The sequence below is a fragment of the Colletotrichum fructicola genome (assembly GCF_000319635.2).
Source record: "Colletotrichum fructicola Nara gc5 chromosome Unknown KSG_Nara_v1_contig11, whole genome shotgun sequence".
Classification (NCBI taxonomy): domain Eukaryota; kingdom Fungi; phylum Ascomycota; class Sordariomycetes; order Glomerellales; family Glomerellaceae; genus Colletotrichum; species Colletotrichum fructicola.
In genome coordinates, this window is record NW_027094061.1 from 1,504,540 (window position 1) to 1,528,066 (window position 23,527).

General features: G+C 50.8%; 5 protein-coding genes across 5 annotated transcripts; 2 read left to right on the forward strand and 3 right to left on the reverse strand.

Moving 5' to 3' along the window:
* Window positions 1-1,440: 1,440 nt before the first annotated feature.
* On the reverse strand, window positions 1,441-2,448 carry nphp3-6 (Nephrocystin-3; the record flags this gene model as incomplete). The annotated part of the gene is made up of 1 exon (XM_066153664.1): window positions 1,441-2,448. The coding sequence occupies one exon, from the start codon at window positions 2,446-2,448 to the stop codon at window positions 1,441-1,443; it is 1,008 nt and encodes a 335-aa protein (XP_066006951.1).
* A 277-nt stretch (window positions 2,449-2,725) lies between these two features.
* CGGC5_v016964 (uncharacterized protein) lies at window positions 2,726-4,414 on the reverse strand (the record flags this gene model as incomplete). The annotated part of the gene is made up of 5 exons (XM_066153665.1): window positions 2,726-2,760; window positions 2,828-2,889; window positions 2,945-3,107; window positions 3,157-3,878; window positions 3,942-4,414. 5 exons carry the CDS (start codon window positions 4,412-4,414, stop codon window positions 2,726-2,728), a joined length of 1,455 nt encoding a protein of 484 aa, XP_066007021.1.
* Window positions 4,415-6,687: 2,273 nt separating this feature from the next.
* Window positions 6,688-7,023, forward strand: CGGC5_v016965 (uncharacterized protein; the record flags this gene model as incomplete). Its single annotated transcript, XM_032025919.1, has 2 exons — window positions 6,688-6,888; window positions 6,934-7,023. The coding sequence occupies 2 exons, from the start codon at window positions 6,688-6,690 to the stop codon at window positions 7,021-7,023; spliced, it is 291 nt and encodes a 96-aa protein (XP_031877561.1).
* Window positions 7,024-8,670: 1,647 nt separating this feature from the next.
* CGGC5_v016966 (uncharacterized protein) lies at window positions 8,671-10,170 on the forward strand (the record flags this gene model as incomplete). Its single annotated transcript, XM_066153666.1, has 1 exon — window positions 8,671-10,170. One exon carries the CDS (start codon window positions 8,671-8,673, stop codon window positions 10,168-10,170), a length of 1,500 nt encoding a protein of 499 aa, XP_066006953.1.
* Window positions 10,171-15,033: 4,863 nt separating this feature from the next.
* CGGC5_v016967 (uncharacterized protein) lies at window positions 15,034-17,611 on the reverse strand (the record flags this gene model as incomplete). Its single annotated transcript, XM_032025923.1, has 5 exons — window positions 15,034-16,067; window positions 16,124-16,473; window positions 16,590-17,053; window positions 17,116-17,332; window positions 17,388-17,611. The coding sequence occupies 5 exons, from the start codon at window positions 17,609-17,611 to the stop codon at window positions 15,034-15,036; spliced, it is 2,289 nt and encodes a 762-aa protein (XP_031877601.1).
* Between the last annotated feature and the right edge of the window lie 5,916 nt (window positions 17,612-23,527).

The following is a 23,527-nucleotide window of genomic DNA, read 5'->3' on the forward strand; positions in this document are numbered from 1 at the left end:
CAATCGTTTGACTGGAATACAAGCGGCCACAACACGTACTCTACCGAGTGTGGCATCCCTAGACCGGACTCGCCCACCATATGAATATCCTGGGCCTCACCTCTGCGTAGCCAAATGACAGACATACATTCAGGTGATCCGTGAAGAGTAACATAAGAAGCGACCGACTAGCGAAAGACTGTGGCGAGTTTGCATAGGAGAAACCAGGCGTTTTCGTAATAAGTTTGGAGTCGCTGGGTGTGTTGCCACGTGGGGACACTGAGTATTACTCTGCTCAGAGCTTAGTGGCTAGTGATACAGACTGCAGAAACACCTATCGAATGGATTTCGCCTGCGAGACTGTCGTTTCTCAACAGCTCATCATCTCATGCGTGAGACTCACGATGAACTACACGCACGTCTAAAGTTGCTACGATACTTGCGTTGATGCTGTCAGCAATCGTCTCTTGCGAATAGTTTGTCAAAGTAGAGTAATACAGTAACGCGTACAGTACGAACAGCTAACGAAGACATCTCCAGCTGAGCCAAATGGTTTAACGTCATAGGCTGGTTTTTGCGTACAGTAGCTGTCAGGTCGCCTCTTCCCGGCTAGGCTTGTCTGCGTCTGAAATCATTTGCAGCTGAATCTCGCCGCTAGGTCCGTACATGTGCACTGCATACATACAACGGCAGGCGGAATTGGCTTCACCAGGTATGTATCGTAGCGCACTCTTTCGTTTTAGGGTGGCGGGTCGCATTTGACATGGGATAGTCGGCGTGCGACATCCACTTGAGACTGAGTACTGAGAGCCCTACTGTCGAATCGTGCACCAAGTCATAGGACCAGAAAAGTGATGTGTATTGTCTTATGAAAAATCTTCTCCTCTTCTTCAACCGAGGATCTTCTAGGACTTCTTTTATGTCCCAAGGTAGGGCTTAGTTACCCTAGCTATCAGGGTTTGTCCAGACTGGAAAAACTCTGCTTAATACCTCTCAGGGTCGCTTTTATGGCAAATATCTCTCAAGGTCATCATGCCAAACTTGTCCTTAATCCCAGGGGATCAGGGCCACCGCCACAGCGGTTATCCACGGCGAACTTCCGAATTCCATCCCGGACTTTCTGACACCTACTACAGTAGCTAACGAAAAGGGCTTCATGCTGAGTTCAACTCTCTTCCCTCTTTCCGCACGGACTCAGCCATTCTTGGCGCTCACACAGTACGATTTATTATCTTATCGATTGGAGTACATTCGACAGCCAAAATAGGCTAGCTCAATTTGCGGGTCTGCTGCCCGCTGACGTTATGAATTCGATTATGCAGAGGTATCATTATTCTGCACATGATGCTGGCTATTGTGACTGTTATATTGTACAATAAAAATCACTCTCCACCAACCTGAAAACTTTTCACCTTGACGAGACACCCCTCAATTTTGTCTTGAATCTTTTCCATCTGATTTTCACCCCCCATCCTGCAGCTCTTCTGCACTATAGTACTCATCCGTCTCGTCCTCGCTAAGCGAAACATCCGTCTCTTGCGAAGAGGACTGCAAGGAGTAGATTTTGCCAGATACGTTTCTATACCGCTCGTTGTGAGATCCAAACACAGATAAAAGGCCGCTTTGTGCCCGTTGGTAATACGTGACGGCTGCCTCTGCATCGCCCAGCTGTTTGGACAAGGAACCAAGATTCTCAAATGTATTCAATGCAGGCACATATGTCTTCATGGCGTGTGATCCTAATGCCTTCTCGTAGCCTTGAAGAGCCCGTTCGTACATCGCCTCGGCCTCTTTGAGTCGACCCTGGTTGGAGTAGAGGAGGCCTAGATTGCCGACCGTTGAGAGTGTCGATGTGTGGTCTGGCCCCAGTGCCTTCTCGTAGCCTTGAAGAGCCCGTTCGTACATGCCCTCGGCCTCTTTGAGTCGACCCTGGTTGGAGTAGAGGAGGCCTAGATTGCCGACCGTTGAGAGTGTCGATGTGTGGTCTGGCCCCAGTGCCTTCTCCTTGCCTTGAAGAGCCCGTTCGTACATGCCCTCGGCCTCTTTGAGTCGACCCTGGTCCGAGTAGAGGTTGCCTAAATTCTCGACCGTGTCGAGTGTCGATGTGTGGTCTGGCCCCAGTGCCTTCTCGTAGCCTTGAAGAGCCCGTTGGTACATGCCCTCGGCCTCTTTGAGTCGGCCCTGGTTCTTGTAGAGGTTGCCTAGATTGCCGACCGTTGAGAGTGTCGATGTGTGGTCTGGCCCCAGTGCCTTCTCCTGGCCTTGAAGAGCCCGTTCGTACATGCCCTCGGCCTCTTTGAGTCGACCCTGGTTGGAGTAGAGGAGGCCTAGATTGCCGACCGTGTTGAGTGTCGATGTGTGGTCTGGCCCCAGTGCCTTCTCGTAGCCTTGAAGAGCCCGTTGGTACATGCCCTCGGCCTCTTTGAGTCGGCCCTGGTCCGAATAGAGGTTGCCGAAAGACTCGAACATCCATTCTTTCGTCTCCGGCTCCGCACTAGTGCCTACCTTGATGATGCATTGATCCGCATGTTGTAAGAGCCGTCTTTGGACTAACCAATACTCTACTTGCTCCTTACTTGGTACGTGTGATGCTACACAACTCATCGCTATCCAAGTCATCTCCTTATCCACCACTCCTAAATTCAGCACATACGTCATCCATGCGTGAACACACCTATGCACACTATATCCGTGGGATTCTCTTCCCACCTCTTCTTTAGGTGGGTCCGCCTCTACTAGTCCATGTTCACAGAGAACTCTCATCGTTGTGTTGAAATTGATCTGGTCTGCTGTCACCTCTTGTAGCCAAGTAGGCCCCTCTGACGCTGCTTCTCGGAGAAGCTCATACCATAGGTCCTCGCTATCAAAGTACGCCCAAAATTGTAGGAGCATAGCTGCACCCACGCTTTGCTGCTGAATATGTCTGAATGAGACTTCCCACGTAGAATATAACGCTCGGTCGTACTCTAAAAGTTGGGGGCTTCCTTTCTGCAAGCGCAGCCATGATTCCTTATATAGTCGGAGATACTCAGCACAGGTCGTTGTCACTTGGCTTAGGTAGGCTCCAGCTGTTGAGAGGGCAAGCGGAAGTCCGTCCAGCTGTCGTGCCAGCGTCGCAGCGTCAGGATCTGTTCAATAATTTAGTCCTATTCAAAGTTTTCCTTTATAGTGATATACCCTTGCTGAAATGATCACGGCCGGATGTTGATGCCACTATTGCTAAGCTGTCGTTGATATCGCCCAGCTTGCTTAGCCGAATCAACTGCCCGAGCTTCACTGTCGCAGAGCGGGTCGTGATAATGACGGCGCCGTGGTCGGTTTCGGGGAGGTATGGGCGGATATCGTACGCTTTTGAACTTGCTGCTTCGGCTTGGCTTGTCTTGCCGGAGATAGGCGCCATCCCTGCGGCACATCGGATACTTTGGTTGGTAGTGATGTGACTATCTAATAAGACATCATCATAGTTGTCATAGATGACCAGCCAACGATCGTTCTTTGGTTCATCTAACCAGCGCTTGGCTGATTCAACTATTCCATCGAGGTCTTCATTATCGATTGCATTCTGGACGTATGCAAGACAAGTAGTCTCTCTGACAATTCGCTGGGCCAGACGTTGATAGCTCTGCTTGAGCGCTGTCGTGTCTCTCGCATCAAGCCATAAAACCGCCGAGTAATCATCACGATGTTTCTTCGCGAATGCAATTGTCATCTGAGTCTTTCCCATGCCACCCAGACCATGCAGGATAACCGTCCGACGGTCTCCAGTCGACTTCAGTTCTTTGTGAAGACGCCCGAGTTCTTCATGCCTGGCCACGAATTGGTTCACGCTATTGACTCCTGGTAGCTTAAAGGGGAGTATGAATGAAGGAGAGGATGTCTGTGTTGCATCACTAGAGCATCTAATTGGATGTATTAGCTCCTAAGACTGATAACCCTCATGTCCTATACAATGAGTCTCTTACCGCTGCACCTCATCTACCGGCAAGTGGAAGAAGAGCTGTCGAGCATACGCTGCTGCCACCGCTGCCGCGTACCCATGCCACATATCGTTCTTATGCGAGTCGCAGTAGTCCGAGATGCCGCGCACAACCAGGCAGGGAAAGCCAGCGATCGCCCCGGCAGCCTCCATCTCAAAGCACAACAGTCCGTACTGCTGAGCTAGTGTATCCCTCAGTAAAGCATCCTTAACCACCAGCTCTCCAGATGCGATATTGCCCCTGTGCACAACAACAAACGTGTCGTCATCATCGCTCGTTCGAGGTATACACTTCGATGGGTCGCAATCAGTGGCGCAAGGTGCTCCTTGATGTTGGTGGACGTAGTCTGGTGGAAAGAGATGATCGTTCCGCTCGCCGGGGTAATGAAACCGTCGAAGACCACGGCTGGTTATGTCGATTCGACGGACGTTCTGCTGCACTGGATCGACATCTAGCATTGCTCGTTCCACCTCCAGTACCTGCGCAGCATTGAGAAGAACTGCTGGTGGTGGTGCTAGAGCACCCGTTCGCTCAAAGTGACCCTCTCTCGCTTTCCCATGATCGTACTGCAGAGCGCCGGAATGCCCCCTTGCTGGCTCGCTGACCACTACATGACCCAGCCGTATCATTCCACTGTCTGTCTCGACCGGAACACCACCCCCAATGCCAACTAGAACACCAAACCTTAGTTTGCGAAATGTCATCCTCATTTGCGTCACAACTGTAGCTGCTGGACAGTTCCCGGGCTGATGCAACCCTGCAATGACGACATTATGACCATTGATTGTCCCCAGGCTGTACACATTATGATCCTCCTGGGGCTGCGGGAGCGCTGTATGTCTTTCATCCAGCATCTTCATTGCTGCAATCCGTTCCACCGCCAATGGACAGATCCATGCCACCTTGTAGTCGTCGCGGCTCCGTTCCTGCGACATCTTCGGTCGATCGCGTGTATTTTGGGATTTGTCGGACGAGAGGAGTTTGCGGTGGTACGAATCGCGCGGGCCGTCAAAAGCGGCAGGCAGGAATGAAACTAGGCCGTCGTGTGAATCTGTGGCAATGGAGACTGGACGTTCAATGTCATCGCTCAGGTAAGTCATCAATTGCGAGAGGGGAAATCCCTCTTGCCGCCAGCCTTGTGCGGCTGAGTGCTGTGCCGCAGGCGAATCATGGTGGAAGAAACTGCCAATTCGGTCCCGCAACTGTCAGCATGCACTTCTGGACGCACTCACGGTGATGTGGATCCCTCCATTGCTCGGTCGATGAGAAATGCCACAGCAGCAGTCCGCAGGCTGTGAAGGGGTGAGTGAGTTCTTGATAACTCAAACCTCCAAAATCACGTTCCTTTGGTCCAAATCAAGATTTTGCAAACTCGAAAAGGATACCTGCTAAAAGAGCTCCACATAAATATATCCCTGCAATTACGCCAGAACAGCAGCTTTATTCTCCGCAACAGAGCTCCTAATGGCTCAAGAACTATGGAACGTCCCGGAACTGCTTCCATCAACCGCCCTACCGGCCCATTCTCAGCCATCACCCCCGCCGCAACCCCCAACGCCATGATGGAGCCTAATTCTGCATTTCCGCAGCACATCTTCCTCTGCGATATGATCATAAGCAAATCCCTGACAAATGCCTGGATAGCTGCTCAGTCAGCTATAGCACTCCACTAAGAGACTTTGAGTTTACCACGCCGTGTGTTGAATTTTAAAGGCCTCGTTAACTATTAAATACATGTGAAGGCGGCGGCATGGTGATGGCTAGAAGCGTAGTGAGTGTGTTGAAGGTCAACACCTTGATGAACTGCAGCACAATCCATCTAGAATCTGGGAAAACAGGCCAGCTAATGACCTTTTCGTCGTACAATGCTTCAAGCTGCGGAAATTGAGAGACGCCATTTCGTAATCCAAGACAGATGCATACTGTATAGAGCTGGATGCGGAATTGATTATTTTAGCGATAGATCTGGCTTCGGAGAGAACTAGCTGGGATTAGCGATGAGTTAATCATAATATGTCTCTGGTGCATTAAGTGGATTAGCTAACACAAGACTATCATGACACAAGAGCGCGATCCTGCTCCTACTTATGCATGCATAGTGACCCTTATTAAGGAACATGATAATCAAGAAGTGGATTCGGCACAGGAGCTATAAGCTGCGCCAAATCGGTTACGGGTACAGCCGTATGAGATCGCACAGTGTAAGCGCCAAGAACAGGCGGGTCCGTGCGGAAAGATGGAAGAGTGTTGAATTAAGCATGAAGCCCTTTTCGTTACTGTAGCCACTGTACTGTAACAACATAAAAGCATATACAGTATATTGCTACAGTACATACTGTAGTTACTAAAGTTGAGGCCGAGACGCAAAGTTGGCGGCATAATGGTGTGACAATTCCGAGTTGTAAAGTGGTTTCTTGAGCCTGTTCCGCTACGGCTTATTGCTGTTGCCTTCTGGCCCCGTTTGTCACAGGTCCACCGATGACCGGTGCTCCGTCGGAAATCAGATTCAGCTGCAAGTCGCTGCCACCTGATGCCCCCTACGTACGTGGAGTCGACAGTATCTGCCTGAAGCCCGACGGTTTGGGACGAGAAGGATGACAATCTGAGAAATATCCAATCGAATGCTCTTGTCAAACCTTGGTCCTGCGTTCATAGCACAGCAGAAAACTGGTGTGCTCGCGTGCGTAGAGCTCAGTTTGCATTTCGTGTAGTGAATGACCAAAACACCAATATGCCTTCTCGTCAGAAACCACCAAAGAGAGATAGGACCAACGAAAACTGCGACAAGGCCGCCAAGAACATCATGTGGCGTTGTGAGCAGATACGACGCCGGTACGGAGCCGACATGTACATCCAGGTCCGCTACAAGAACAGGCATTACGAGTACTCGTCATCGAATGACGAGAGTTTTCCCAGATCGAGAGCTGAGTTGGTGAGTTCGACCACACCGTAGTCTTTCAGGGCTAAAGTTACAAAGAAAGGGGTCTATCCGATCCTGGTAGCAAAATCGCCAATGGACTTTGAAGACACAAGATGTCAGAGCGAAGTGAAGGATCCGTCTGGGTGATTGATGTTTGGCGGCAATGCACCTATGGGGTGGAGGACTGGCACTTTAGACCACGTTAGCACTACTCGCAGAGCTGCCGCTGAAATTGATTTCCACATCTGGTGTTTCTCTCTCTCGTGTCCGTATGTTGTCATCGTCTATGTGGCAAAGTGAGTAGATAAAATGTTCAAAGCGGCGCGAATTGACGTGTTTTCTTTGTTCTTGCGACTGTCTTTGCAGTGCTCCTGAGTTGTTCGACTCATGGTCAATCGCAGGCCATGATTCACTGCCTCAATTCTTGCCACTTTCCCTCCTCTCCTAACATCCGATCTAGTAGCATTTGACGCTCTGCTTTTGCCTACCTACTGCCATTGCCTTCTTTCGATTGGTGCTGTTGACACTCTTGGACGGAAGGAGTTGCTAGTTTGATGTAGACGTATTGTCTACTCAACGTAAAAACATCGAAGCTTCATCCGCAAGTAGCAAGTCTCCTGATAGATCATTAGAGAAACTTCATAAGCTTCCTGCTCACTACCTGTCAGTAGCCCGGGCGATATGTCTGCCAAGTCGATGCTATAACAGGGGGACGTTGAAGAAGGGGCAAGACTGGCAACATTAGTGAGTGTTGATGCACTCGCTTGCGACAAGGATTGCGCCTGGAACCCATATCCCTTCACCATCATGCTTGCCATTACTCGTGACTTCTCGATACGGAACCACTCTGGTGCCCTCAGTCCTGGAAGTGGCATTTCCTTGGGTACCTGCAAAGATAGCGTAACCTCTAACAACGCAAGAGGACCCACTCGAACGATTTGGCTATGCTCGAAATCCACGCTTCGTCTCTCCCGTTGTTGAAGGGCCATCTTAGAAGACAGCTGTCATCAGGACGTTAGCCGCAGGCATCATGGGTGAATCGAGAAGCATAGTGGAATCTGCAACAAGCGGAAGACCGGGCTAAGGCGGCAGAACGTCAGCAACAGCAAGAACGACGACGCGCCGAAGCAGAACGACAGCGCACCGGCGAGGCAGAGCAGCCCAACCCACCTCGCTCAACGAATACATCGCTACCTTTCATTCCCTCGTTCACAGCATATTTACCGTCAAAACCAACCGTCGACTGACTTTCAAGGGTCCATCACAAACCCACGCCATAAGTGGTGTCCAACCAATCTCCAGCCACGGCTCGACTTCTTACAGCAACAGCGCATTAAACTTTACGACAACACTTTCCCCTCCGATCGACGCTGTTTCGAGGGCCGATCGTTCCTGTCCGGTTTGGGAACCAGAATCGTGAGGCGCAAAATCACCAACGGAGAACCACCCGCATGCGATCAGTGACACGGCCGAGGAGGTCGTCAACCCCAACGTCCCATCGACACCCCCCCTCTACACCGTACAACAGCAAAGTCGATTTCAAACGGCTACGAACCGAGCGTCTATTGCTCCGAATCCGCCGACTCGGAAAGTCGCACAATGCTCTACATTTCCGAATACAAGCCCCCGCACAAACTTATCGCGCCTCATCTTCGCCTCGGTTTGCGCCCGATGAACATATACAGAGAGATGGTCAACCAAAAACCGATCCCTACATCAGTCGACCTAGATGCGCGGTTTCAGTATCATGCCGAGAGACTCACGGCCGCCGCCATTGCATAGACTTATCACTACATGATTGAAGGCGGGCTCGAGCACGGGTTATTGACGACGGGCGAGGCAATCGTCTTCTTGATGATTGACTGGCGCGAGCCTGAGACACTCTTCTATCATCTGGCAGAGCCGTCTGCGGAGGCGGAAGCTCACCCCGAGCATGCTCACCTCTGTACGGCAGTTGCGCAGTATCTGGCCTTCAGCCTGATTGCTCTGAGTATGCCAGGCGGACGATCGCCACATGGGCAGGACGAGCGGCGTGAAGCTATGAAGAAGCTGAAGACGTGGGCGGAAGACTTCGAGACGACATTACGGTCCGTTCCGGACAGTGAAAGACAGCCACCGGAGAGTTCGCCGGGATACAGACCAAAAGCCTATGAAGATGTCGATAGATCTCCGTGCTTACGCCGAAAGACGAGACGAGGATATGCGGGGGACCGGCATACAAAGGAACAAGTCGCCAAGGACCCGAACGAATCCTCTGAATCATCGGATGACGACTCGAGGCGGAACGTGCCAAGCACACCCACGCCTACGGAAAGGCGGACTCGCGGAGGGAACCCCCAGAGCCAGGGCGGCCAGGGTAGCCAAGGAACCCGACGCAGTAAGCGACTTCTAGAGCATCGGCCGCGGGATGGTGGTGAAAGGAGAAGAAGCAAAAATGAACATAGGCCGTACTGCACGCAGAAGTGCTTGCTTGGGCTCGTCAGAGGCGGCGTCCTTGACCCAGGATGCCCGAATGTTTTCCTTCACGGCTGGAACCCAAGCTACCGCCGCCACAACCACGACGGTGTCCGCGCAGAATCTCGTCATCCAATCAATCACACTAGATTCGTGAAGCTTCTTACAAAGCAGCTGGAGCGGACACTAGACGATGGTGTAACACCTTTGGCACAAGGCGGCGCACGGGGAGTCTTGTTCAAAATCAGCCTGCTCGCGTACGGCTACACCTTCGTCAGTAAGGGTACAGTGCGGGCTTTCATCGAAGACCTTGAGCACGAGGCAGCGGTTTACGAGCGTCTACGGCCTATCCAAGGCATTTATGTGCCTGTGTTTCTTGGGACTATTGACCTTCGGCATCTGAACAGGACCTATTACTACGACCACCGGGTCTATGTGGTGCACATGACATTTCTGTCGTGGGGAGGGAATGATCTTTTTACGACAGAGAATGTAGATGGTGGAGGCGGGCACCTGGAAGAGATGACGATGCAGCCGTTGAGCGCGATTCATTGGCAGGGTGTTGAGTACAATGACACGCGAAAGGAAAACATGCTGTGGAATGAGGAAATCAAAGGCGTAATAATCATCGACTTCGAAAGGGCGCGGCTGTTGACACCTCCTCGGCGGGCACTGACGCAGCTTGTGCCGAACAAGCGCAGATGGACGCCGGAGGTGGTGAAGAGCAGCGAGTTGACCGTGAAGTCAAGAAATCGAGAAGAAGTCGATCGAGCATTTTCAGGGGACGTTGAGATGGTAAAGGAGATTTATGGAAGCAGCTCATTCATAAGCCATACCTAGGAAATTGAACATCGGTCGGCTTTCATAGCTAAGCATGTAGTGCTGGCACGCACTTGCGATGATCCTGACTCGTAATTCGCACGATGTCCGTATATTTGAGCGCTGTGCACTCGTATGCCTTGTGTTTAGTGATCTGGTGGCACTTGTAGCACACTGGAGGCGTGAACGCCGCTCAAACGCTATCGTCGAGCCGGACTTCTATCTGACGTGGAAGAAGCCCAAGGAGATCAGTCTACGTGCATCGCTGGCGTTGATCACGAAACACGGCTATGGGGCCTGACGCCGGAGGCATGTCTTCCTAGGCCAGGATGTCTTGGCAACCTATAGCTACCAAATCCCCTCGGCCAGGCTTGCCTGCGTCTGAAATTATACACCTAATATGTGTACCGCTAGGTATGTAAATGTGTACTTGATATGATTGCAAGCGGAATAGGCTTTGTCAGATGTCGTAGCGCATTCTTTCAGTCAGGGTGGCGTGGGGTCGCATTCGACATGAGATACATACATAGTCAGAGTGCAACATCCACAGTGGATTTAGTATTGAAAGAGCTGCTGCTACTATAGCATTTGCGTTCCATAACCGAAACTCTTCTCCGCGATGTTCTTGACTAGCTTGAGTCCAGCATTGATTCCTTGGGTCTACTGCTATGGCGCGACACCACCCGCTACACTGTGGCATGCATCACACTCGTCTCGTTTTTCCACTGCCGCCTGAACCCGGTCGGCGTGTTTGCAAGCCAAAGCCGCTTCGCACAACGTCCGCGTATGACACACCTGGGCCATTCCAAGTCGCAACCGCCATCGCCAGCGCTTCGAGATTTTCGTCTGTTTTGGAGCTTTCGCCCTCCATAGGTTCCTTCACCATTTGCAGTTCGTTCTTGACTAGCTTCGGCTCGACTATGTACGCGAAGCTCTGTCTCAACGCTCCTATTCCGTCTTTCCGACTTCCTCCACGCATCGAACATAAGTTTGATTGCCGTATGTACTGTAGTTCTTTGATCTGTTTACCTATTGTCATCGCTAGAGCTTCATTGTTATCCTCAATGGGCTTCACGCGTTCCTTAGTCCGGCATGCGGCTCGAGCAGTGGTCGCCTGCCGGCCACTATCAGCAGTCTCGGTCTCTCACTCGATCGCATCTTCGGTTATCTCTTGGTGGGTCGAGCTTTTGCGGATGGTTTTTGCACCCTTATGTAGGAGCTGTGACCCTCACAACTTCTCCAGGTAGTGAAAGTAAATTGCAACTTCATTCTGGTCCATGTGGCATGGCTTGCAGCTTGGTACAATACAAACCTACCCAGACACCAACACGTTGTCCATGAAGGGGTCCGAAATTGGTAGGCTATTTGCATATGAGAAGCTTATCAAACAACGCAAGTTGTCTGCCCATCTCTCCAGAATTTCTAATGATGTCAGGTGGCCACGATTTGTTCGTGCATGTGACCGGCTGTGTTGCCCATGCCTTCTAGCTTGACGAAGTCATCAATGTATGCATGGTCAAGGGCAGTGAGTGATGCGTACGCTGAACAGGATGATTGCGTCGGACGATAGTGTCAAGAAACACTGAGCCTGCGTGTGAAGCGGGAACCGAAACCAGAGAGAAAAATATTTACTTGACAAGGTGGGAGGTGGGGCGGCAGAATGCAGATCAGAAACGGCAGAAAATTCTGCAAAGCTGGCAGAAAGATTAAGTGGAACCCAGGGGGAAATGGCAGAAAGATGGCAGATGAATGGTCTAGCAGAGAGCGAAGGTGGAGCGGCAGAATGATCAAAAACGTACTAGTAAGTGGCAGAAAAATCTGCAGATGACTGAACTGCTGGGGGGGTTTTGGAACGATCATAGCAAATGCGTCTCGAAAGACGGAGAGGAAACCATTCTCCTCCCAATGACGCAATTAGATGCAGGACTCGGAGCGTGACTTCGAACGAAAGATCTAGGGGCGCTGCAGGCGACGCAGGCCTCCGTTGTTGAAAGCCCTCAATTCTTGGATTTTTCAGTAAACTTATCATGTGATGTGAGAGCTACGCGCATAGAAAGGACTTGAACGGGACAAAGGCCGCTGCGTGAGGTGTCCCGCATCGTGATTTTCTACCTGCTGACGGGTGTCAATCCATGGTATTTTGCTACCCTCAGGACGGCAGAATGACAGAGAATGCGGCAGAATACCCGGTGGGTATGGGAGAGTCGAGAAGCGGCAGAATAATTATGGGGATGACAGAGTTCGCTGGGTGTGGCTGAGGTGATCAATCTTAAACTTAACAACTTATTCGCAGTGAAGCTGAAAGCATTTTGAGGATGAATGCAAAGTTGGTTGCTGAAGAGCTATGGAAGTCTGACCATGAGCCAGGCTCAAATCATACCATCTACAAGTCTGAACAGTACCCTTTGTCTACCTGTGGGTGATCACCTCGATGCATGAGGTGATCGCGATCAGTTGGCAAAACCAACTGATCTGACAGAACCAAGGATGCCCTCGTTATACGAAACCACCGCTCACAGTCATCACTCAGTTAACTACATATTCAAGCCAGGATTACCTTACAAGGAATATACGCCAATCGTTTATATATAGATCTACTGCAGGACCAGCAGAGTACACTAAGCAATACAACCAACTTTTGTTGGATTGACGACTGTGTCTGGATAAAGGGATGCTAGAAATGCATTGAATAATATGCAAGAACCGGTGATGATGGGTAAATACAAGACAGAACCCCGCTCGGACCGGTATAGGAGAAAATCCCTCAATCAAGCAGAACAATCACCTTTTGATCAATGGACCTCAGTGGTATTGCATTAAATCAACATCGTTTGTCTAACAACTTTAACCCACATTCATTATGGCCATACTGTCATGATCGCTGAGCGCTTCCTAATGTGCTCCACTGATCGTTCCTTATCATATCAGCACGTGATTTGTTTTATAGTTCTTCCATTTCCGAGCGAGTCCCTGTTGTTCCCGTGATCCTGCAGTACAAATGTCTTGCCACTGCCGCCCGACGCTCAGGTGGGTCGGTCGATTGTTATCCTTGCGAACGCGTCGTAACAAGAGGATGGATGATGATACCGGAGGTATCATTCCCGAAGCTCTTGCTTTGTGCCACAGTTGGTTGCCCTGACCCGCTCGTAACACTTATGTATGAGCTGTGACTCTCACAAAGAGCACATCGCAACTTCATTCTGGACCAGGTGGCATGGCTTGCAGCATAGTACAAACCTACCCGGACACTCTCATGTTGTCGATGGTCCGAATATGGTAGGCTATTTGCACAGAAGGAGGTTTGCCGAACAATGTAATTTGTCTGCCCATCTCATCGGGATTTTCATTGATGTCTAGTGGCCACGATTCGTTCTTGCTTTTGACGGAACATACTTTTCATGCCCTCCTGCTTGAGCTGTGTTGCATACCTAACACAGTTTGTTACACGTGATTGTTACGGGAAAGGGCAGTGCCAGAGGGAAAAATTGATTGCTTAATAAGATGGGAGGTGGGGCACAGGATGTAGGTCAGAAACGGCAGAAAATTCTGCAAAGCTGGCAGAAAGATTAAGTGGAACTTGGTAGGAGACGGCAGAAAGATGGTAAATAAGTGGTCAAGCAGAAAGCAAAGGTGGAGCGCTAGAATGATCGAAAGCATCCTAGTAAGTGGCAGAAATATCTGCAGATGACTGAATTGTTAAAAATCTTTGAACGTTCACAGAGAAAGCAGCAAATGCGTCTCGAAAAATGGAGGATCCATTCTCCTGTCAGAAAGCCCGGTTAGGTAATACGGAAGCCAGTCACAGATTTCCGCTGTGGCGGTGGCATTGGTCCCCTGGGATTACCCCTCTCCGGCAGGCCTTTCAAAGATGCCGAAATCAAGGGTCGACTAGCAAGAAGGGAAGAAGAACAATACACATGACCTTTCTGGTCCTATGACTTGGTGCGCGATTCGACATCCCAGGCATAGATGACGCAAACAACTGTGGGAACGATTTCTTAAAAGGATTAGAGAGGTGGAGCGGCAGAATTTAGATGAGGAACGGCAGAAAATTCAACGCAGCTGGCAGAAAATGAAAGCGGAAGTCGAGGAGGGTACGGCAGAACGACATAAACGGTCTAGCGTAGTAAGGTGGGGCGACAGAATAACCAAAGGCTTGGCTATAAGTAGCGGAAAGACCTGGAACTGTTGTGAGCTTGTTCGACTCTTTGAAACACAAGAACATTCATGAAGGCGGCAGGAGGCGGGCGAACTTCAAAGGAGCACAGATGAATCCAGCGAGTCTGAAACCCCTAGCGACAGCGAAAGTTGCATCGTCGTGGCATCATAATACATATAAATATTAGTTGAAGTTGATGTGTATCAATGAGGGCATCAAAAGTGGGTGGTCCGGAAGTGGGTGTGGGACGTTAAGTCTAAGATTGATCACCTTAGCCTCTGACTACCGATCCACGACAGCCTACTACCTACGAACCAGACCCACGACACGACAACCTGTTTACTAGCGTCAATCCCCAACTTCTGCTAGCAGACCATACTGTCGGCTACCTGACCGTAACAAATAGGTACGATTTGGTTTCTTCGAAGATGTGGATGCCCACGGCCATGCTATGATTGCTACTCAACATACAATTTGAATAAGGGAACAGGCAGGAAATGGGGCGAGAGTTGCCACGTTGACAGCCGCCCGCAGCAGCAACAAGTCAAAAAAGGCTGTTGATATCTAAATTGGCCTCGTATCATGAATCGATCTCCTTCCCTGGATGCGATATCTATGCATATCGTCTATTTTCTGTCCTAGAGATAACTGGGTAATCTACAAATCGATCCGTCCTCGTGAGCTTTGTTGGGAACATATGAAATGCGTCATCCTTTGTGCAACTCTCATACAGACTTTTGCTTGGCCATCCGCCTCTGATGGACTTTCTTCGCCCGTCTCTGCGTAGTCTGTTCCGTTGTTCTTAGCGAGATATTGTGTTTAGCCTTGACATGGTTTCTGAACACATCCAACGAATCCATCTTTTGGTATTCTGGCTTATCTCGGCAATTAGGGTGGTTGCAACGTATGACCCCCCCAAGCTGGATAGTGCGCTCTCGTTCTCTGAGATGCTGGTCGTCGAAGTGGTCATTACGCACTGTCGGCCGGCAGTACTTGAAGGTCCGCTCCTCAATCGTAAGTCTTTCATCGCCGACACAATCGGGACACTGATTCCGGTCCAGAATGGTGGGAATGAGCTTGGCACCAGGTTGCTGGTCGGTATGAGGCTGAGATTGGTGACCTGTGCGAAGGCAATTTTGTCTGCGCGTCTCCCTTTTGCCGAACAGGCTGACCATCAAGTCGATTACTTCTATCCAAAGCTCCGTAAAGTCGTCGTACGTACAATTGCTTGGTTGATGGCAAAGAAGCTGGGCCAGTCTGGCACGCTCAGGGATTGACAAGGTGATGGCCGGTTCGGCGTACTCCTCGTCTTCATCGCCATGTGCTTGCCTCTCAATGTCCCAAGTAGGGCGGTTGTAGAAATAATAACGGCGATACGCCTCGACAACTTTTTTTTTACGCTGATCCTGCTTGGTGCGGATTATTTCAGTCAGCCGTCGAATCTCCGGCTCTTGTGGCATGCCTTGCACGCGATGCTGACCACCTTTCAATGCTTGTCGTTGCTGCTCCAATTCTAAAATTCGGGGATCGTCTGGTAGATGGTCCCAAACTTCCTGAGGCACCATGTCTTTCGTTGCGCGAGGATCCCGTGTTAGGCTCACATGGGCGAACACTTTGTACAGCTGCTGTTCAGTCTTTTCTTCGAGGAAAGTATTCTGCAGGTCGAAATTGACGTTCTCGTTGAGATACGCGCCGTGAAAGGTGGCGAATTTTGGATCGTGGCGCATCATCTGGTCGCGAACAGAATCAGAGGCGTTTCCTGGAGTCAAGATTGTTAACCTCAGTCTTCGAAATTGGTTGCTTGCGCCGACTCACCATTGGCCGCGTTCGCTGCTCCTCTTCGGGCAAATCTCGGCGTCCACGCGTTTTCGAAGCCAGCGTCAAGGCTTTGTCGACGCATGTCCTCTCTCAACTTGGAATAAGTCATCGCTTCGTCCATCGACAGCTCGGCGTCGTGGTATTTTCGGAATAACGGTGTTTTCAACATCGACTGCTTCCACCGCAGTGCTATGGATTGGACCGGACCTTGTACTCGCGTTTGCAGCACCGCCGTCGCGTTCGTCAAGCTTGGCGCATCAAAGGCCTGATCTCGAAGTGCCAGAGCGATCACAGTGCTGACAGCACAGAAAATGAGCTTCTTGGCAGGTGTGAAGAAAAACACGGTACTTCGCGCGATTAGCATGCGGATTGCGCAAGGGAAAATGAAAGAAAAGGGAGGGGGGTGGATGCTGAGAACCGCCAGAAACGAAGGGAAGGCCGCGACCCCGTTTTATAAACTCACGGTTTGGGTTTATTGTCAGCGCCTTTGTGGTGAATGAATTTGATCGCCATCGCCGGTGTAGCCCGTCCAGTCGCAGGATGACGCACTATCATCATCTGTATGTCCTCGTAACATAAGGCTTTGGGGCGTCCTCGACCAACAGTCTCCTGCAGCAGAAGCTTAGTGAGCGGAGAAGAACTTCCATCCTGCGCCATGTTGTTGCTGTCGTTGTGCGCCGCGTCTTTCTCGTCCGTAGACTCCCGTCTTTCAGCATGCACGATTTCGGCAGGCCGTGCGCCGGTGTAGCAGAGGAGCTGGTAGCAGCAAGCCAACTGAATGCGATGTCCCTCTGACCGGAAAATACCGACGTCATAAGCGATGTTAAACATCAAAATCGCATGCAGACTATCAGCGGCAAGGACGGGCTTGCCGTTGGTATTCGGTGCTCGTAGCTCAAAACGGGGTATAAGAACTCGGTGGTGAAACTAGCCAAGGCCATATCAGTCGTGTTGTGGAAATGGCAAACTGCACAAGGTGGGCAAGATACCTTGTAAAGCTCTTTCATGTCGTTCCGATTCATGTAAGAACCGGCAACGCACGTGTACAGTTGTTGGAATTGGCGAATGTATACCTGGGTAGTGCCCCATGACTTGATCGCGCCCGCAGACCATTCGCATACTCGAAAAAAAAAGGTCATCGTCGTCTCTCGGGTCACGGACTTTAGAGCCGCTCGCCAATCGTCCCACTGTTGCTCTTCGCAGTACCTGCTCGTATCAGAGATCAGCAGTGGCGTACCATCGTAGGCTTTCAGTGGCTTACCGTTTCCATTTTTTGCGTACGACCGAGATATTGATCTTGGATTCATCTGCCAGTCTCGGCTGGATGAAGCGGACTGTTTCAAGCTCCTTCCGAAGAGCATCGTGTTCGTCGGCAGACAAAGGCACTGGGCGCTGCCTCTGCCGATCCTGTGCTTCTTGTTGAGTGAATTGCTTGATGAACCCCACGCCAAGCTCGAGGTTTCCGGTTGCAGGGGCAGAAGCCATCGGGAGCCGTATGTTTTGGGGGAGAAACTTCTCGTCGAGGAATTGAAAAAGGAGGGCCGACAACTGTGCGGAGTGGCAAAAGGGTTCGGCAGAGTTGTTGCCTCAATTTATACCGGGCATGAGCCGGTTTGGAATACAAGCACAAAGCCATTATCAGAAGCGAGTTTAGGCTCCGAGTGCCATACAAGCAAGGTTGCTGGGGATAACAGAATCATGATCCAGGGCGACGAAGGGACCCAAATTGAGAGGAAGCTTCATCTGGCTAAAGTGGCCCTGTGGGCCACTTTCGTACGAGGGATGCAGTGGGGCTGGGTTGGCAGCAGCAATGTATTTAGTACCTAGCTTGAGCACCTCAGCACCGGTTTGCCCTCACTGCTGATGCCACCAAAAACGGCGGCACTTTCCACCAAATCCGACGGCATAAGCAGCGACTTTTGTGTTTTAAGAGTAAAATATAGTTAAACTTATATAGCTTAGTTATTAAAGAAAGACTTTTTATTAATTACTAAGCTATTATAGTGTTATACTATAAGTACAGCTTATACTATATTAAGCTAATTTGAATAAGTCCCTATACTAGACTAGCTTTATACTAGTATAGATTTTATTAAACTAAACGCAGCTAAACTAATTTTCTAGCCCTGCTTATAACCTATATAAAGTAGCTAAATCATTCTTACTATAAGCGCCAGGCATAGCTAGCTACTGAGTAGTACAGCCAACCCCACACAGGCCGCCTATACGAGCGGGTCAGAGCGGGTCAACTGTAGCACGAAGCAGAAGCTTCAATAAGGACAGTTCTGCACTCTATGCACCTGAGCCATTAGCATGCCCTGCTGCTCTGCTTTGTCAGGGCAGGCGGAGGCAAGGCTGCGCCGGAGCAGCCAGCCTACACGTCTGCCCTGATGAACCAGGCTCAGCTAACTCTTACAGCACACTTAGGTAACGAGCATCAGTCACAGGCCCCTTGCCTCCAGCCCTGTGGGCGTTGGTCAGTGTAAGCTGGACTTCAGTAAATCCCCAGGGTTCAGGAACAGCTACGGAGGATCTAGGCAAATACTATTATATAAACACAGCCAGGCACGCACACAACATGTGCTGGCAACAATGACTTTCTTTGTGTCGAGACTCGTTTCTGATTTTGTTTCCAAAGTCTCTGATGTTTTCAGATTGGAGCATAAGAGACGTAAGCTCCCTAAAGCGCTACGGGAATCATGCTATACCCGAGGTGATCGAAACGGTCTACACCGTAGTGCTGGTTACTCATTTACTATACTTAAGGGTGTCTCTTGGAATCTCGACAAGCCCGTGGAGACTGCGAAGCGTCTTAGAGGATACACCCAGTCAGAAATCACCGATGAAGTTGTGTGGGAAGGCTCTCAGACGTTGACACTTTATATCCCCAAGAGGCCCGTAACCGATTATATCGACTTCAGCGGACTTGACACCTTGGAGGTGGAGGTAGAAGGGATAAGCTGTCGGCATATATTGAGCCGTATCCAGGCATGTTATAAACATCACCTTGGGGATGATTTCCCTGGTTTCGGGAGGAACTGCTCCTTCATGGGAATACGTGTTAAAGACACTGGTGGGCTATACGTCGACCTACTGTGGTCTGTGCCGATGATCATGTTATCTGAGTGCTTGTCGGAGCCATCCAGAACAGGCTAGAAGTAGGGAAGGGAAGCAACAAAGGAGCAGGTATGTTGTATAGGTAGCAGGTCACACGTATCTTAGAAGGGGCAGATTTTGGTAATTCATTTGTGAACCCCCAACTGCAGTCGGCCTCGGAGAGCTTTCACCCGTGTCACATACCTATTGACAGTTGTCCTAAGCATCAGGCGTCTAGCTCCATTCAGGCGACCGTTTGTGAGTGTGAGCTTGGAGGCACGCGTCGATTCAACTGACCCTCGATTCCTGCCGCGACCGGGCCGCCGTCCCGCCCTGAGGCAGTCGAACCGAGCACCACGACACGGCATCGGTCGGGTGGGCCGCGGGAGCGCAGCGGGACTCGAACACGCGAACCCCAAGCCGAGGGGGCGGACCGCGGCCGCTCGACCACCTGGACACTGCCCGAGCAGTCTCCACTCCCCGTGTGTGTGACCGCTTTGGCGACGCTCCTCGGTGTTGTCGTCCGACCGGTCTCCCCGAGGAAGCGCGGCAGGTTTCCTCTCCTCCCTCGCGCGCGCGCCACCGGTCGAAGCTCCGTCGCGACTCGCCTCGTCTCGCGCGATCCTCCGCCATTGCCCCGGCCGCCTGCGACAGGGGCCAGAAGACCCTCTCTGCACAGCTCGCGCGCGGTCGTGCCCGCCGAGCCCGTGGGTGGCCAAGGTCCAACCTCGCCGCACGTGACCCCCTCGCCGCCCCGCCCGTCGCGTGGTGTCGCCCTCGACGCGACCGCTCCGTACGCGACGTGCACTGAGCGTCTCATTCAGGTGTACATAGTACGGAGTCTGAGAAGCAGACGATTCCCCCTTCCGGTAGCTTCCACCCCCCTGCCTGCGGATCTTTGATAACGTCCACAGGTATGTACGGATATTCCTTGTCATAATGTTCAGTAGTACGCGAAACGGGGCTTTAATCTTACGTACAGGAGCTTGCCATATATAAGAGAAGGTCACGTGGAATGTACATTGGAGCCAACGTGGTGTGTAACTGTCGAATCGTGCACCAAGTCATAGGACCAGAAAAGTGATGTGTATTGTCTTATGAAAAATCTTCTCCTCTTCTTCAACCGAGGATCTTCTAGGACTTCTTTTATGTCCCAAGGTAGGGCTTAGTTACCCTAGCTATCAGGGTTTGTCCAGACTGGAAAAACTCTGCTTAATACCTCTCAGGGTCGCTTTTATGGCAAATATCTCTCAAGGTCATCATGCCAAACTTGTCCTTAATCCCAGGGGATCAGGGCCACCGCCACAGCGGTTATCCACGGCGAACTTCCGAATTCCATCCCGGACTTTCTGACACACCCCCTTAGGCTATAGCGTCCGCTGTAGCCTATCTTCATGTCCGGTCACCCCCTGAGGTCTGAATCGTCCAAATCCATAGTCCTTCGCTTCCATCAGAGCTCTTCAGTTTGTAGGTAATCGTGTGTTACTCTTTCCGTTCTTGAGCCTGATTGTTTACATCGTGTTCCTCCATAGCCCATACGTCAATTTCCTGAGCCAGCTTCTTCCAGACCTCTGAGTTCTCTTCAAGGTCTTTCTGACGACTTGCGGCCAGGGCCTCTGATTTATCCACGAGGCCGATTTGGGTTCGAAAACGCTGAAAGGGCTGTAGAGGGAGTGCCTTTGTGAATCCATCGGCCATAAGTTCTGTCGAAGGAGTGTATATAACCCGTATTCGTCGTTCTTCTACTTCCTGACGAAGCCAGTGGTTATGTATATCCACGTGACGTAGCCTCGTTTGTAGTTGTACTAACTCCTTCATCACAAGGCCAATAGTCTGCAGGTTATCGCATTGTATTGTGACCGTAGGCCTGAGGGGTTCCTCGTCTCCGTAGGAGGCATTGGCTCCTCTCTCTAAGGGGAGATCGATGTGCAGGGAGGAAAGAAGTCGGCTCATGAAGAGTCCCTCGCGAGCTGCTTGGGATAGTGCAAGAAGCTCTGCTTCTGTTGTTGAAGTTGTAACCGTTGCTTGCTTATTTGCTCTCCACATTGTCAGCCCACCGAATACCTTCATAGCGAACGCTTGGGAGCTCTTCCTGTCCAGGGAGTTGTCCGCGAAGCTGGCGTCTGACGCCACCTGTAGGCCTTCCGAGTCTGACCCTGGGTCTGAACCATATTCAAGGCAGAGGTGCTGAGTCTCTAGAAGGTATCGTATCACTCGACTTGCCGCCTTGTGGTGTTTAGGCCCTGGATTTTGGTTGAACCGAGCAAGTCTGCTTGCGGCGAAGGCGACATCAGGTCTCGTCATTACTGCTGCGTACAGGATTGAACCGATCTTTCGTTGGTATAGGTTGACTTCTGTGAGCGTGGCCTCTCCCTCATAAGGGAGAAGCTCTTCGGGGCTCATAGGAATAAGGTATCCTTTTCCTGTATATTCATCACAGGCAGGGTCGTCATGCTTCAATAATTTCGCGAGCTTTTCAATGTAAACCGACTGTGAGAGCCAGAGCCGACGGCTTTTTCGATCCCGTAAAACTTCGATTCCAAGAAACCAATGAAGCTCTTTTCCACCCTCAAGGTGGTATTTTGACTGCAGTTGTTTGATTAGCGAATTTGCTTCTTCATGAAGAGATTCAGGGAAGGCGAAGACGCAGTCGTCAACATAGAAGAAGAACATAATCTTCCCCTTCTTCCAACAGCAGTTTTCTCCTTTTACTCGAGTGAATCTCAAACGGCGGAGTCCTTCCTCAAGATGTCTTTGCCAAAGGAGAGGAGAGCGGCGTAAGCCATAGAGTGCCTTTCTTAGGCGCAGGATATATCCATTCTTGCGGTGTCCTGGCGGCATCTCCATATATACTTCCTCATCGATATCAGCATGCACGAAGGCGTTAACTGCGTCGTATTGTAGTAACATGAGGTCGAATCGGTTAGCTATAGCCACCAGAGTCCTAAACGAAGCTCCGGCGAGAGTTGCTGCGTACGTCTCCCGTACGTCTCGTGGTTGTTGGTCTCCTCGAATAACAAGGCGCGCTTTGTATTTCATGAGCCTGCCGTGCTTATCAAGCTTGTAGGTGTATACCCAATGGCATCCTAGGATCTTGTGACCCTTTGCGCTCCTTCGTAGGACTTCTTCCCACGATCTAGTCTTTTTATGACCGTCGAGGTGGCTTATTTCAGCCTCTCTAAATTCTTTACCGCAAGGATGATCCTTCAACCTATCGTGAGACGCGGGGAGCGGAGGCAGACTCTTCCAGTGGGCGCCAATTCGGCATGCCTCTCCATCCAATATTGGACTGGGAGTCTTTCTCAACGACGTCAACCCTGTATTTTCTTTTGTACTCTCTGGAGCCGTATCGGGCTGGCCAGGCCACGACCGCAACATCAGAGGTAGTCTCTTGATTCTTTTGGTTGCTCCTGCAAGGAAGGCGGCTTTGAACGAGGTTCGCGGCGTCACGCGTTGAGGCGGAGCGCGAGATATCTTCTCGTATCTATTATCAATATATTCCCACCCCCTCTCTTCGACCTCCTTGAGCTGGGCGAAAAACGCAGCTGGTGGGGACTGTGGAGGAGTAGGTAAGAGCGAAAACTTAGCTTGGGTATATTGATACTCGCCTTCAGGGTGTCCCTGAGGGAGTGGTTCTGTATTCTTAGCTGCTGCAGCGATGACTTCTTGAGGCGCTGCTGCGCCCTCCTCGATCTCATCAGCTTCCTCGTCCGCATCTTGTGGTAGTGGCTCTAGCCTTTGAGATTCAGAGACTAAGCGAGCAATTGTAGCTTGGATTTCTTCGAGATCTAGCTGTAGTAAGTCATCCTTCAGTGATGCTATATTACCATTAAAGTGTTCTGATTCGTTGAAGATAACATCCCGGGTTGTGAAGACTTGGCTGTTGATTGGGTTCCAGATTCTGTAGGAGTTGCTTGAGGAGTACCCGACCAGGTAACCAATCCAGGCGCGCGGTGAGAGCTTCCTCCGACGGTTGCAGTGTAGTTGTGCGTCTGTCGTCATGCTATATGCCTTGCACCCATAAGAGCGAAGGTGGGATAAGTCAGGAACTCTTGATTCGTCCTCTCTAAAGGCTTCATGGAATAACTCGTAGGGCGACTTCCACCCCCTCGCCGCTGTCGGCGTCCGGTTGTTGAGATAGGTGGCGGCGGCGGTAGTCTCAGGCCAGAGGTATTCCGGTAGCTTCGCACCACCTCTCATAGCTCTTGCTTTTGTTTTGATGACCCCTCCTACTCTTTCCGCTCCCCCATTTTGCGCCTGGGTATTTGGCGCTGAGACCTCTAGGATCATGCCAATTTCGCGTAA